The 12,864-nt window shown below is 45.2% G+C and overlaps 1 protein-coding gene across 26 annotated transcripts in view; it reads right to left on the bottom strand.

Annotated features, from left to right (window-relative positions):
• SVIL (supervillin) overlaps window positions 1-12,864 on the bottom strand; it is a 232,675-nt gene that overhangs the window by 20,730 nt on the left and 199,081 nt on the right. For all 26 annotated transcript variants that reach the window (XM_043562073.1, XM_043562070.1, XM_043562072.1 and 23 more), the window contains 9 exons: window positions 11,259-11,348; window positions 11,082-11,168; window positions 9,640-9,817; window positions 7,130-7,302; window positions 5,424-5,579; window positions 3,834-3,970; window positions 3,111-3,258; window positions 2,846-2,991; window positions 1,075-1,250 (listed from right to left, as the gene is read on the bottom strand). In XM_043562073.1, coding sequence (XP_043418008.1) covers window positions 1,075-1,250; window positions 2,846-2,991; window positions 3,111-3,258; window positions 3,834-3,970; window positions 5,424-5,579; window positions 7,130-7,302; window positions 9,640-9,817; window positions 11,082-11,168; window positions 11,259-11,348 — 1,291 coding nt within the window. The remainder of the gene's footprint in view (window positions 1-1,074; window positions 1,251-2,845; window positions 2,992-3,110; window positions 3,259-3,833; window positions 3,971-5,423; window positions 5,580-7,129; window positions 7,303-9,639; window positions 9,818-11,081; window positions 11,169-11,258; window positions 11,349-12,864) is intronic.

Raw genomic sequence — 12,864 nt, 5'->3', positions numbered from 1 at the left:
TTAAATGTGCATTTTGTTAAAACGGATTTGAAAACTTCATCTACGTTGACATAATTTTTTATTTTTTTTATAATAATAATAAAATCAATATTTGATTTTAAAAGAAAACTAGGTGAGGAAGTTGCAACTTGTAGACTAGATCAATGCAAAATATTAAGACCCAGTTGCATGATACCCAATGTTTGCTCTCTGCTGTTAGGTTAGAAATAGATGTGCCACCAATTATATGGCACACATAATTTAAAAGCACTTCCCCCCCCCCCCCCCCCGCCCGGTAGTAAAGAAAAACAACAACAGCCCTTGGCAAATAAGAATTATTTTTCTTATGATTGTGTTTCTTAGAGTTTGTGCATATTCTGCTGATTTGCCAAAATTATTTTTTTTAATGTTTGTTTATTTTTGAGAGAGTGTGAGCGGGGGAGGGGCAGAGAGAGGCGGGGACAGAGGATCTGAAGCAGGCTCTGCACCGACGAGGGGCTCGAACTCAGGAGCCATGAGATCATGACCTGAGCTGAAGTTGGACGCTTAACTGACTAAGCCACCCAGGCATCCCCAAAATTACTTTTTTAAAATAGTCCAGTACACTGTAGGAAATATTAAAATTACAGTCATTATTTCAGTACAACACCTTCCCCCTCACTCTCTGTCCCCCAAAAGGCATAAACATCATCTACTGCCAAACAAATGGTAAATCGTAGAAGCTACGCTGGAAAGGTGTGAAATGAGAAGGAAAAATGTTGCTTTTGCCCCTTCAGATCCATGGCTGAATTCCAGATCCTGGGAAGCTTTTCAGATCAGCATGTAATTTGCTTAAACAATTGCTACTCATCTGCCAGGGCAGCACCTGGAAGACTGCAGGTGGGAACAATTTGCGTGCCTCCAGACACAGACTAGAATGCAGCGTCCATATTTCTGTTGCAGTTAGGCGAGAGCTAAAAGAAATGTTCTTTTTGTGAATATACAGGGTACCGCCTGCAGTCAGTTGTGAAAAGGAAAGCCTTTGGAGAGCCACAGTAGGTGAGCACAGTGGGAATCCCCTGGCCCTTCCCCACTATCAGCAGATGCCCGGAATACCTGGGAATAAGCGGATTGCACTCTCCAGGGTCCAGGGGGTTGATGTCACAGTTCTCGTAATCAAAGGTGCCATTCCATAAATGCTTTGCCAGCTGGAAAGCTATTTTCCGTTGTGCTAACGTGACTTCTTTTCCATGCCACACATACACTTCACTTCCGAAATCAAACACCAGTACCTGGGGAAACGGCACAGAAGATGTGGTTAATGTCAAAGCCATGCTCCAGATGAACCACGGTCTCTGCGGACACTGAGTTGAGCGGGTGAGGATACAAACCCTAATGGAGCCATCAGTGCAAACATAAAAAGATCCAGGGGTGGACCATCTGGCTCTGCCCTGCTCCCCTAGTCTCTACCCTGCAGGTGGGATTTCCATCTTGTCCTGAACTCTCCAACTCTGTAACACCCCTCATTCATAAAAACAGTTATTTGGCTATGACTTCCTATCTTCTTTTCTTCTTGTCTCCCTCCTTTGTTCATTCATTCACTTAGCATATATACAGGCCTTCTCACACGCCAGGCACTGAGGACCAGTGAGGTCTTCTCTCCTCTGTTCAGTTCCAACACCCTCAAAGGGAGAGACCATATCATACTTATGTTTACAGTAGGGATTTACGAAGTGTTTGCTGAATGAATACGTGAATGTAATGCTATTTCTTATTTCCATGCCGTTGGTTTATTCTATTCTTTCTTCCTAGAATAATTTCTTCCTTCATGTCCAGCCATCCAAATCCTACTCAACTCCCAACCAGGCTCAATTTCACCTTCTCTTTAAAATTACTCCTGATTATTTCTTCCCTGTGATTTTTGTTCTCATTTAAATGCCCATATATATCACACACTCCATCTAGGTGTGGATTACATCCTTTCTAGTACTCCTCTATTCAATGAAACTTAAGGTTCTTTTGTGTCTTCCACTTTTTTCTCAACATGTGCAATACAGAGGGTAATGACAATGTATGTACTTAGTAAATATTTCCCAACGTGAGAGAAAAAATCTAGTACATCATTTGGCAAACACAAATTATATATACATGCATCTGTTATTCCTGAAACTTCAAGACTGCAAAAATATAATGTTCATAGAAAAGCAAGAGATAGGGCTAAGGAGTATTTACATTTTATTCCCTGTTTATATTGAGATATAACTGACATACGGCACAGCATAAGTTTAAGGTATAAGGCATAATGACTTGACTTATATAAACTGTGAAATGATCACCACAATAAGTTAACATCCAGCACCTCATACAGATACAAAAGGAAAAAAATACAAAAAGAAAATATGAAAAAAAAGGAAAAAAAATTACATTTTGCCTAAAACAGAAAAGGCTTCAATGATCCATGACCCCTCTGAACAATATTCTGAATTCTATATTTGTATTTAACATGGCAGCAGTGGTTTGAATTCACAAGTAAATATCCCTTAAAAATATGCCACTGTTCAGGGCGCCTGGGTAGCTCAGTCAGTTAAGCGCCTCTTATTTCGGCTCAGGTCATGATCCCAGGGTTCGTGAGTTCAAGCGTCGCATCGGACTCTGCGCTGACAGCGCGGATCCTGCTTGGGATTCTTCCTCCCTCTCTCTGCCCCTCCCTGACTTGTGTTCTGTCTCTCAAAATAAATAAATAAAAACTTAAAAATAAATAAATAAATGTCACTGTTCAACAACAGGCACTAACACTGGCCAGCGCATATCGGGCGCTTACTATCTATTTTATTGGGCTACCCCCTGCAAAGGGTTTCTCAGTGAGGATGGTGCCCGGGCACTGTACCTCTTTTGACTGTAGAAGGGAGCACTTTGGAATTTTCCCCCAGTAGTCGTCATCAGGAACAAGTTTGTCATCCATCAGACGGTAAATGCAGTTTGTTTCAATTATGGCTGTCTCATAAAGTTCGTCTTCTTTTGGGTCTCCGGCGGCTTTGGGAGGAGAACGATAAGACAGTATGACATTTTACACTGAAAAGTGGCTGGTTTAGAAGAACGAAGTAGGGGGGAAGAAAAGTCTCGTGATTCTCTGAAATACAGTAAACTCTTACACTGGTAACTGGTTTGGCCACCCAGAAGCTTCCAGAAGTCTTTGGCTGCATGAGTGTGTGTATTAATTCCTTCTTCGATAGTTTGGATATAAGTAGCTCTACAACCAAGTTCCCTCTTTGTCTGAATTAAACCCGCAAGTTCTGAGGCCTGGAAAAAAGGAGGAACACAGTTACCTGGGTAGACAAGCCTGTGGCTAGGGTGGAGGGGAGAAATGGTGTGTCTGCAAGGAAAACCAGGTGACCACAGGGGCTGCAGGCCCTGGTTGTTGGCTATTTTCGGCAAGGTGGAGAAAACGTATGGGGGGTACAATTCTCTAGAGCAACAGCTCTTTGTTTTCAAATCTAAGAGATGGCTTGTGGAGTTTTCGATAAATGCCCATTCTCTGGGCTTCTCCCCAGGAGATGCTCATTCAGTAAGTCTGAGGTAGCACTTCACAGATAACCTGGGACAAACAGCTTTGAAGTGATATGCCAGTTCCTTTCACACGAAATAGGACTTAAAATCTGGACAGGAGGGCCAGAATCCTTCCAAAACATCCCACTCAAGCAAGTACCTAATGATTACTTGTTTGAGAGACATTCAGCAAAAGAAATACTACCCATCCCTTCTCACTCGATTTCGCATCTGAGAAGCCCTTGTAATGATCTAGCAACTGTGGAACAGTCTATCGGGCGTGCACAGGAGATGATTAACGGAACAGTTTTTATTTTTCAGATACCAACCTTTGCCTTTTCTATGACATTTGCAAACTCTCCTACCCACAGGAAGCAGTGATGGGGAGAGAGCAGGAGGAAGCAGTCCCCGCTGTTGAGCGACGAAGCTCGAGGTTCAACCAGTCGTGTCTGCACGTGTCTTCTTCCTGTAAGGCGGGAGGCAAAGAGTCACCATCTTCCCAGACAGGAGACCTCTCCAAGCCACAGGAAGGACCAGGAAGCACCTCTGCTACAGACTTTTGCAATTCTAAAGACTCTTGTCTACCAATACCAGTTCCGTGATGCGGGGTGGTGGAAGGGGGGTTCGAATGTTGGCCTTAGAGGTTACTCTCCCTTGCCAGTGTTAGGACACCCACTGGCGTCCTTTTACAGCAAGTGTGTGGATTAATCAAGTTCCCTCCTCCAGGAAAGTTAGCAAACATGTTCCTTTTCCCTCTGTAACTCCTCTCCCCGTCTCTTTCTCTTGGCGTGGCCCACCTCCTACATTTCATACCCTCTGCCAGCCGTGCTGCAGGTGAGGACATGCCTTCACACAGCATCTTCCTCCTGGGGGCTTTCATGCCACACCGAGGGCAGTCTTAGTGGGGATCAGCTAGGAGGGAAGCACTGCTTTGTGCTGCTTTCCACACCTTCTCCTGAGTGGCCGTTGATTTAGACCTTTCCACAGTCACACGGACAGTGCTGTCTCTGGGTCAGAACTTGGGAAAAGAGGGTTATTTGTGCTTGTGGCATGTCCTCCGAATGCACTGAAAAGGCCGGTGCAGAAACACACGGGACACCCTCAGTGAAGGATATTTTGTCCATCCTCCCCTCGCTGATTACTCTAGCAGTAATCGTCTCTCCTCCTAGCCTGCAGCTTCTCTGGTTGTCTCCCTTGCCAGTGACAGAGGGGGTGTTGGAGTGGAATCCTGGTCGCCCTCACTTGCCTCTGCTGTCCCTGGATTCCTTCTCCAAGAACCTGTGTCTCTCCTTCTGGCCCACGCTGACCTTGCTTACCTCAGCCAGGAGAACTGAGTGGAGAGAGCCACCACGAAGGCTGAAGGGGCATCTGGAGCTGCGTGACAGTGCGGAGGCGGGGCTCACGGGGCTAGGGGAGGCAGCAGCAGAAGCTGAGCTTCTAGAATGGGAGAGACCTGGGGGCAAATCCAGCCCTGCTACTCGACAGCGGCTGTGACCCCAATCAGGTCACTAACCTCTCGAAGTCTCAGTGGACAGAGTATCTCCCACCTCAAGGGATCTTGAGGACCTCAAAGAGCATGCGTTCCCTTCTGCTTACGGTCAGGACTCCTGACGTCACCAGACTAAAACCCCTAGTCAACGTGCGATTCCTCTGTGCTGCTTTTATTCATTTATTTATTAAGTGATTTTTCAATTTTTTTTATCTTTATTTTTGAGAGAGAGAGACAAAGTGTGAGCAGGGGAGGAGCAGAGAGAGAGGTAGACACGGAATCTGAAGCAGGCTCCAGGCTCCGAGCTGTCAGCACAGAGCCCGACGCGGGGCTCTAACTCACGAACTGTGAGATCATGACCTGAGCTGAAGCCGGACGCTCAACCGACGGAGCCACCCAGGCACCCCTCCTCTGTGCTGCTCTTAAATACCTTTAATCTGTAACAGCATCAGCTTCTTGTAGGGCACCGCGCTGTTGTTGGAATTCTGTTCGGTCAGGTTGACGCTCCGCAGGCTGACGTTGCTGAAGTTTTCTTTACTGGCTAAACCTGCCAGGGTGACTTCTGAGAAGTTGGAGTTGGAGGACACTGGGAGGGTTGAATAAGGAAACAGTGTGGGGGTGGGGCGCGGGGGAGCAAGATGGGCAGGTGAAACGTCAATGTTTACAATCAGAGATTCAGAACCGACTACCTTTCTCTTTGAAACTTAATCCTGCGGGGGAGAATGTGCCCAGGTTTGGTTGCCTATGCAGTTCAGTGTTGAGTCACCGTACCAGGGTTTAACCCTGTATTGGAGTAGACACACGTTACACCTCGCCTTGCAGAGAGACAAGAATTGAGAGACAACGTGGACCAACTGCTGTACTATAAAATCAGGAGCTGGACTCGTGTGTTGCACTTCCACTGAAAGCTGTTATAACTCCTAACAATCTTTAGATGTTAATGCAAATGCACCCCAAGGAAAACCACGAGACGTATTTTAACAAAAGTCTCTATACGTAGGTACTCTGTAGGGATGGCTTAGTCCTAATCTTTCTCCTGGAGGCAAAATGATCAATTAGCTGATCTCCTGAGGTCTTCCGCCCCGGGATTAAGACCGTAATAACAAGATGCTGGGTTTTCCATGGCACCAACAGATGTGTACGTGACATGTGTCTATCGTCACAAAGATATCCCCAAGCCCCCGAGAGTGGAGGTAGAGGAAACGTACCTAAAGTTTGTGCCAGCAAGCCTTTATTTCTTTAACCGATTGTTTAAAAAAAAAAGCGTAGGTGCTAGAGAGAAATTCAGCAAATTGTTCTGCTGGGATTAGGCTCTTTCTCACGCTACTTGACAATTCGTATGGCATCGCGGTTTTGACATACGTTCTCTTAGTCAATCAGTATACAACGAAAAGACTCAACCCTTTTGTGTAAATACTGAGTCTCTAAGAAAAACTTGAGGAAGTAGGTTCATGAGTGCTGAAGGAAAATAACAATTATAGCGAGAATATTCAAACTGGCAAGACTGTGTATGCCATTAGCTCCACCAAGAAAACCACTGTTTCATAACTATGGAAGCCCATGTTACCAGGCTGAGCAAAGCGGAGCGTGGAGCTCTCTCCTCCCTCCCATTCACTGCCTCCACCCCCAAGCCCTGGCGCTACCCAACTCACATCCCCAGCTCCGAGGCTCCTGACAGAAGCAATCTGGAAAGCATTGTTTTATGCGTTTAATAATATGAAAATCTAGGATTAGGAAAAGCAGCAGTTTGGGATGTTTTCTCACGAGAGATCAAATGATTTGCTCTTGAGCAAGATTAAGTGAGGAGTGACTACGTTTGGGCTCTGCAGAGCTGAAAATGGGTTCAATTACAAAGCCCAGAAACGTCCTTTTCCAATCTCTTGAAAGAAAAGTCAACCAAGCAGGATAATTTAAGTTAACCAAGGGAACAGATGCTCCACGCTGTTAGAATTTCTGGGAAAAGCCTTTAAATTCCAGGCAGGTGTGCACAGCACATGTGTGTGCAAACTTACTCATTTTTATGTGACGAGTGTCTTTTGAGCACATTATTGGCCTTAGCAAGGCAGAAAAAGAGGGTTCAAATCACCTAATCACCAGTTCCGAAGCAGGGGTAGGGTGGTGGTTCCACATACTCACTCTTTTCTACTTTCATCCGCTTTGACTCCATGAAGGCAATGTTTAATCTCTGCTCCGTGTATTCCTGAAGGAGATCTTCTCTGGCTGCCAGCATTTTCAACGGATTTTTGGAAGCCTGAACCCGGCGCTTGGGCCTTACTGCGCGCTTGTGCTCGGCCACAGAGGAGGTCAACCTGGGGAGCAAAGTGGAGCTGTGACCTCGGTCTGCGTATCACCCACACCTGGTTTATTTGGGGGTCTCTGACCCGAAGCGACGGTCTCTGCAATGTCACTTCCTGATTTTGTTGTAAGTCTTACAACTCCCCCTCCTGCCCGCCACTCCCTGACATGGAGACAGAATCTTGGAGATGGAGATTGATCCAAAATCCCAGAGGCTCTCCCCACACCACGCCCTGTGGTCTCTGCCTGGGGGCACGTCTGGTGCCTCACGGGGCAACTCATTCCATTACTCGATGGCTCTGAAGGGTGGGAAGTTCTTCCCCACCCTCATCAAACCCACGGACTCTTCCTAATATTCCTGTTGGAATATTACACACATGTACTTCTGTCCCTGGTGAGCCCTTCAGGGATTTACAGCCAGCCCTTGCTTCTCGACTTAATTCTCTTTCCTCCATACTAAACTTTCTCTTGACACAACAGTTTTCCAGTTTCCTTATGAACTCCCCTCTTAACTAGCCTCCTCTCAGCCCTTTGCGCCTTTCTGAAAAATAACCACAACTTTGAAGAATATGTTGAAATAAAGTAAGCCCACGAAACCAACTGTAACCGCCATACACACACTCAGCTCTCTGGGGCAGAGCAGACACGGGGAGGTGGGTGGGCCAGTCACACGGTTTCCTAACAGATTCTGCTGCTGCTCTTGACTTCCAACTGCACGGTCTCTGTGCTATCGTATAATATATAACATCGTCCTCTGTGTGTGTGTGCATAAACGTAGATGTATATATGTTTATATATAATGACTTAAGCAGTGACATCTGGGATGGGAGAAGATGAGAAATGGTTAAATAGCCATGTGTGCAAATACATAAAATATCATTTAAAGGTGGGAAATGGAAAATTCTTCATTTAAAAAAATGTTTAAGCTTATTTATTTTGAGAGACAGAGAGACAGAGAGAGAGAGAGAGAGAGAGAGAGAGAGGACACGCAGATGTGTGCGTGAGTGGGGGATGGACAAAGAGAGAGGGAGAGAGAATCCCACGCAGGCTCTGAGCTGCCAGTGCAGAGCCCGTCATGGGGCTCGAACCCATGAACCGTGAGATCGTGACCTGAGCTGAAATTAAGAGTCGACCCAACTACTGAACCACCCATGTGCCCCTGTTCATTTTTTTCTTAAGATAGAAAAAAACTGACAAAATGGAAATATGCAACAAATGCATCAGGAGCAGCTTAAGGAAAAATGTAGGATAACCACACAGACTTCTAGAAGAGACTGTCACTCTGACAATCTGTGGGGAATAGACAGATGTGGTCGGTAGCTGTGGGCTTAGCCTGGCCAGCATATATGCTCCCCGGTTTCTGATAAGAGTACCTGGACTCTGGCTCTGGCTCTGAAGGGCATCCAGAGACCAGCTCTGGGGCACCTGGCATCTTCCCGTCCCTTGGCCACAATGACCGCTGTAGGGCTGGGCTCAGACCCTAGAAAATCAAGCCTGGAACCTGTGCTGGAAGGAACAACTGGGAAGAGAAGCAGCCTATGCTGGGGTGGCCACGGAGCCGAAAATTCCACAGCTGGGGTGGGCAACTCCCGCAACACGGTGATAGCCTGGCTGGAGCAAAGCAGCCCCACGGAAAATGGAAAAGAGAGAGACTTCATTCTGAGGAGCCTCTGGAACCCGAATTCACACCTGCACTTTTCAGCGAGTGAACCCGTAAATCCCTCCACACCTTTCTTTTGCCACAGTCAGTTTGACTTGGGCTTCTTTCTGGCACCTGCAGTGAAGGAATCCTAACACCATACCTGCTTTCCTGAGGTGGGTTAGCCATGATCCTGTGTGAAAAGAGACCCTTGGACATCAGAGAGAAGACTGTCGGGCCTATTAATTTCATAAATTATTGTAAGTTAAATAACACGCTTTACTGATGTTCTAGTTAGTTGTATTAGTTTGAGCCCATGTGATCCAAAATTTTTTCAGAGCGAGGAGTAAGTGAAAGGTATAGAAATCTTTGCTAAATTGAGGGGTGGGGGCAGTATCTAGAAATCGGCAAAACAAGAATCAATTATGTAACAAATCCAGTGACATTATTTTTAATGGGCCAGAGCAAACATGTGTGGCACACGCCGTGTATGCCAGATCTCCTGCCTGGGCACACATTCGCTCTGGAGCGCCCGTGTTTTCCCTACCCCACGGTGCCACGTGGCTGGCTCTGGAAAATAACAATTTGGCCGTAATGAGTTCTAGTCGTAGAAGGAGATACAGTGAGAGAAGACCCTCGTGGAAGTGCTGTGTGAAGGCCGAGGTAGGAATCCGATCTCTGTGGGCGAAAGATAGAAACTAAAATAACTCACTTAGGGGCGTAAGGGTCGAAAATGACATCAAAGTCCTCGTCCAGCTCCACAGGGCTTCTTGGTAGAGTGTAGTCCATGCTGCGGTAAAACCTGGCAAAGGTTTCGTCATCGTCCAACTTCATCACCTCTTTAACAGATTTGCCGGTGACCGTGAGTACAGTTTCCTGCATCCCACCAACTATGAACAAGTGCAGCAAATAAATGACGTCAGATTCGTGTAAAAACACTACTCCAACTACGCCTCCCGATAGCTTAAAAATGATTCCCCCCACCCACGTTCCAGGAGTGGAGAAACATGGTGGTGATGCCCAGGGCTCTGTGGATGCTTCCTGGGCCTTATTGGACTTGTTGTGAGAGGACTTCTCGTCTGAAAACAGCTGGCACCATGAGAGCGGTAGGAGGCAGGTACTTGTTCCTTTTGCTACTGGAGGCAGAGCCAGCCTCGGCCTAATTCTAGATCAGGAATCGGTAAAAACTTTTTCTGTAAAGGGTCACATAGTAAATATTTCTGGCTCTGCATGGGAGGCTATATGATGTGTTGCATGCATCAGCTCTGCTGTGCAAAAGTGACTGCTGACAATACATGAACAAATGAGCATGCTTTCATTCCAGTAAAACTTCAGGAACAAAAACAGGTGGAAAGCTGGATTAGTTTACTGACCCCTGGGCTAGATCACAGTCACAGATACATAGTAAGCTTTGAGTTGTTTGAATGTCTTGCCTTGCCAGTTTAGTTATTACATTACACTTTTATGTTTCTGGTATAAAGTGCTTTTCTGTATTATTTCCAACCTATTAGGGGGTCACTGTCAATAGTAGTGACTCCTAGTGCTTAGTATTTGATCAGTTTCAAGTACTGGACATTTTTATTAAGAGATGAGGCTATTTCTGCATATTATTCTTTTACTTTGTATACTTCATGAACTTCTGTATTGAAATATTCAACATTTATGCAGAAATCACTTGCAATAAGATATGTCAGCTGCTACATTATTAGAAACTGATATATACTATTTAAATTCCATCAGGCCTAAGATCATGTCGATTTTGTGTAATACCTGCTTTCAAGTATAAGAGCCACATACCAAGTTCACAGTCCTGACTGGATGACATCCCAAAGATTGAGACTCAGAAGCCAACCTTATTGGGGGTCCCCAATCTAGTACATTATGAAGTGAATCAGACCTTGGTAACCCAATCATTCTTGACTTCCTTTTTAACATGATAAGAAAGATCATGCTTTCGCTATTAATTGATGAAGTCAAGTCGAAAGAAGACAATTTAGCTGAGAAGAAGAAGCAATCAGATTTGTGATTTGGAGATTTTGAGAGAGGAGCAGGGTTTTTTTTATTTTTAGGTTTCCTTAGCTGCTCATTGAAATCTGCACCACAGAGTGCTCTAAGCATGAAAACCGAAGCTTCCCTCCAGCTTCTGGTATGTACCTTTGTTATTCAGCCTTCTTAGAAAGGTTTCCAGTCTGTCCAACTTCAGGTCCGATTCCAACTGCATGTCTGGTCTGGCTTCGATATCTAGGCAAGTGGAAACCATCCATGAGAGGTGCAACTCACACTCTTCTGATCTGAGACCCACCGGTACAACTGGGTACCTCAGTGACTTACCTTCCAAGGGTTTAGACACTGGCGTGGTGCCCCTCGTTTTATTGCAAATAGGAGATGCCACTGGAGTTATGGCAGTGGGTGATGCCAAACCTGTAGAGCATCAAAGGGGCGATTTAGTATCTCTGGATCATTTCTGGAGATTCCCAGGACCCTGCTGGCTATTAGTCCCAATGTAGATTTTACAACTTCTAGAACTTACACACATGCGCGAATGTGCACGCACGCGTGCATTCGGCAGGTGCCATGACTATGTAGGACCACTGCAAATGTGGATAGAATTTTGTAGTTTCTAGGGACTAGAATAGGTGAGAAGCTACTACAATGAGGACATGTGAGAACATATGCCCATAATCTGTAAATGGAATAAGAGTGTACAAGAGGCATCAGAATATACTTGAACAAACGGAGTGGTGGGTTCTGAAGCCCCTTTGAGGCAGTGGAGGTGGTTCAAGAGGAAGTATATCTGCACCGTGTCCCATAGAAGAAGTGGAGAAAGGGCCGTGTCACAGTAGCGGGCTCGTGGCCCCTCACACTGGAGTTTTCCTGCAGGCGGGGAAGCGGTGGGGGCAGTGTGGCCTTTGCGGCATCCTTCGGAGTGTGATTTTATTGAGCAATAGCCCAAGGAGTGCTAACCTTTTAGAAGAAAGACACAGAAGAGGTTACACTTAAATTGATTTATGTTGTTGAAGGGTCACATCCATCTGGGGTGTGGCTGGGAACTAGCGATATGCTTGCACATCTATTTACCAAGAAGCAGAGTGGGGAATCTTTTAAGAGTGTAAAGGTGGGGCGCCTGGGTGGCTCAGCCGGTTAAGCATCCAACTTCAGCTCAGGTCATGATCTCATGGTTTGTGAGTTCAAGCCCCACATTGGGCTCTGCACTGGCAGTATGGAGCCTGCTTAGGATTCTCTCTCTCTCTGCCCCTTCCCCCTCTAACTCTAGCTCAAAATATATATATATATATATGTGTGTGTATATATATATATATGTGTGTGTGTGTATATAAAAAATATATATTAAATATATAAATATGTATTTATATATATTTTTATATATTATATATATAAAAAATATATGTATAAAATATATAACTAGCTCCAAGATAAACTATACATATACACACACACATATGTACATATGCGTGTGTGTGTGTGTATGGTGTAAAGGATGAAAGAAAGAGATTCCAGCACAGAGAAGGTATCTGGTTGGGACAAGAAACCTTAATAAAGGCAAAGATGAGCACTTTGTTCCTCGCCTAGGTAGAAGGGATTGATAAGGAAAGGAACCAGTGCATTTACGGAGAACAGAATGAAATGTTAATGTCCATAGTATTCACTTGTAATAAATATGAAATCGTCAGATGACATTGCCCTTTCAGCACCCCTCAGAGAACCACATCTGGAGAATACATAACTAGGTGCCTGTCGCTTACAAGGAAAAATGAATGAATGGATTGCTCTGCTCCTTCCTCCTGTTAGCTGGAGAGGGGTGTGGAACAGCATAAAACTTTCAATGAAAAATACTGCAATGTAGTTTAAAATTTCAGTCTTAGGTGATATTCTAAAAGTATTTCTCGGCAGGTACCTGTATTTGCTTGATGATGTC

This window comes from Prionailurus bengalensis, chromosome B4, assembly GCF_016509475.1.
Source record: "Prionailurus bengalensis isolate Pbe53 chromosome B4, Fcat_Pben_1.1_paternal_pri, whole genome shotgun sequence".
NCBI lineage: Eukaryota > Metazoa > Chordata > Mammalia > Carnivora > Felidae > Prionailurus > Prionailurus bengalensis.
Note: the sequence above shows the minus strand (reverse complement) of the source record. Positions and strands in the feature narration are given on the sequence as shown.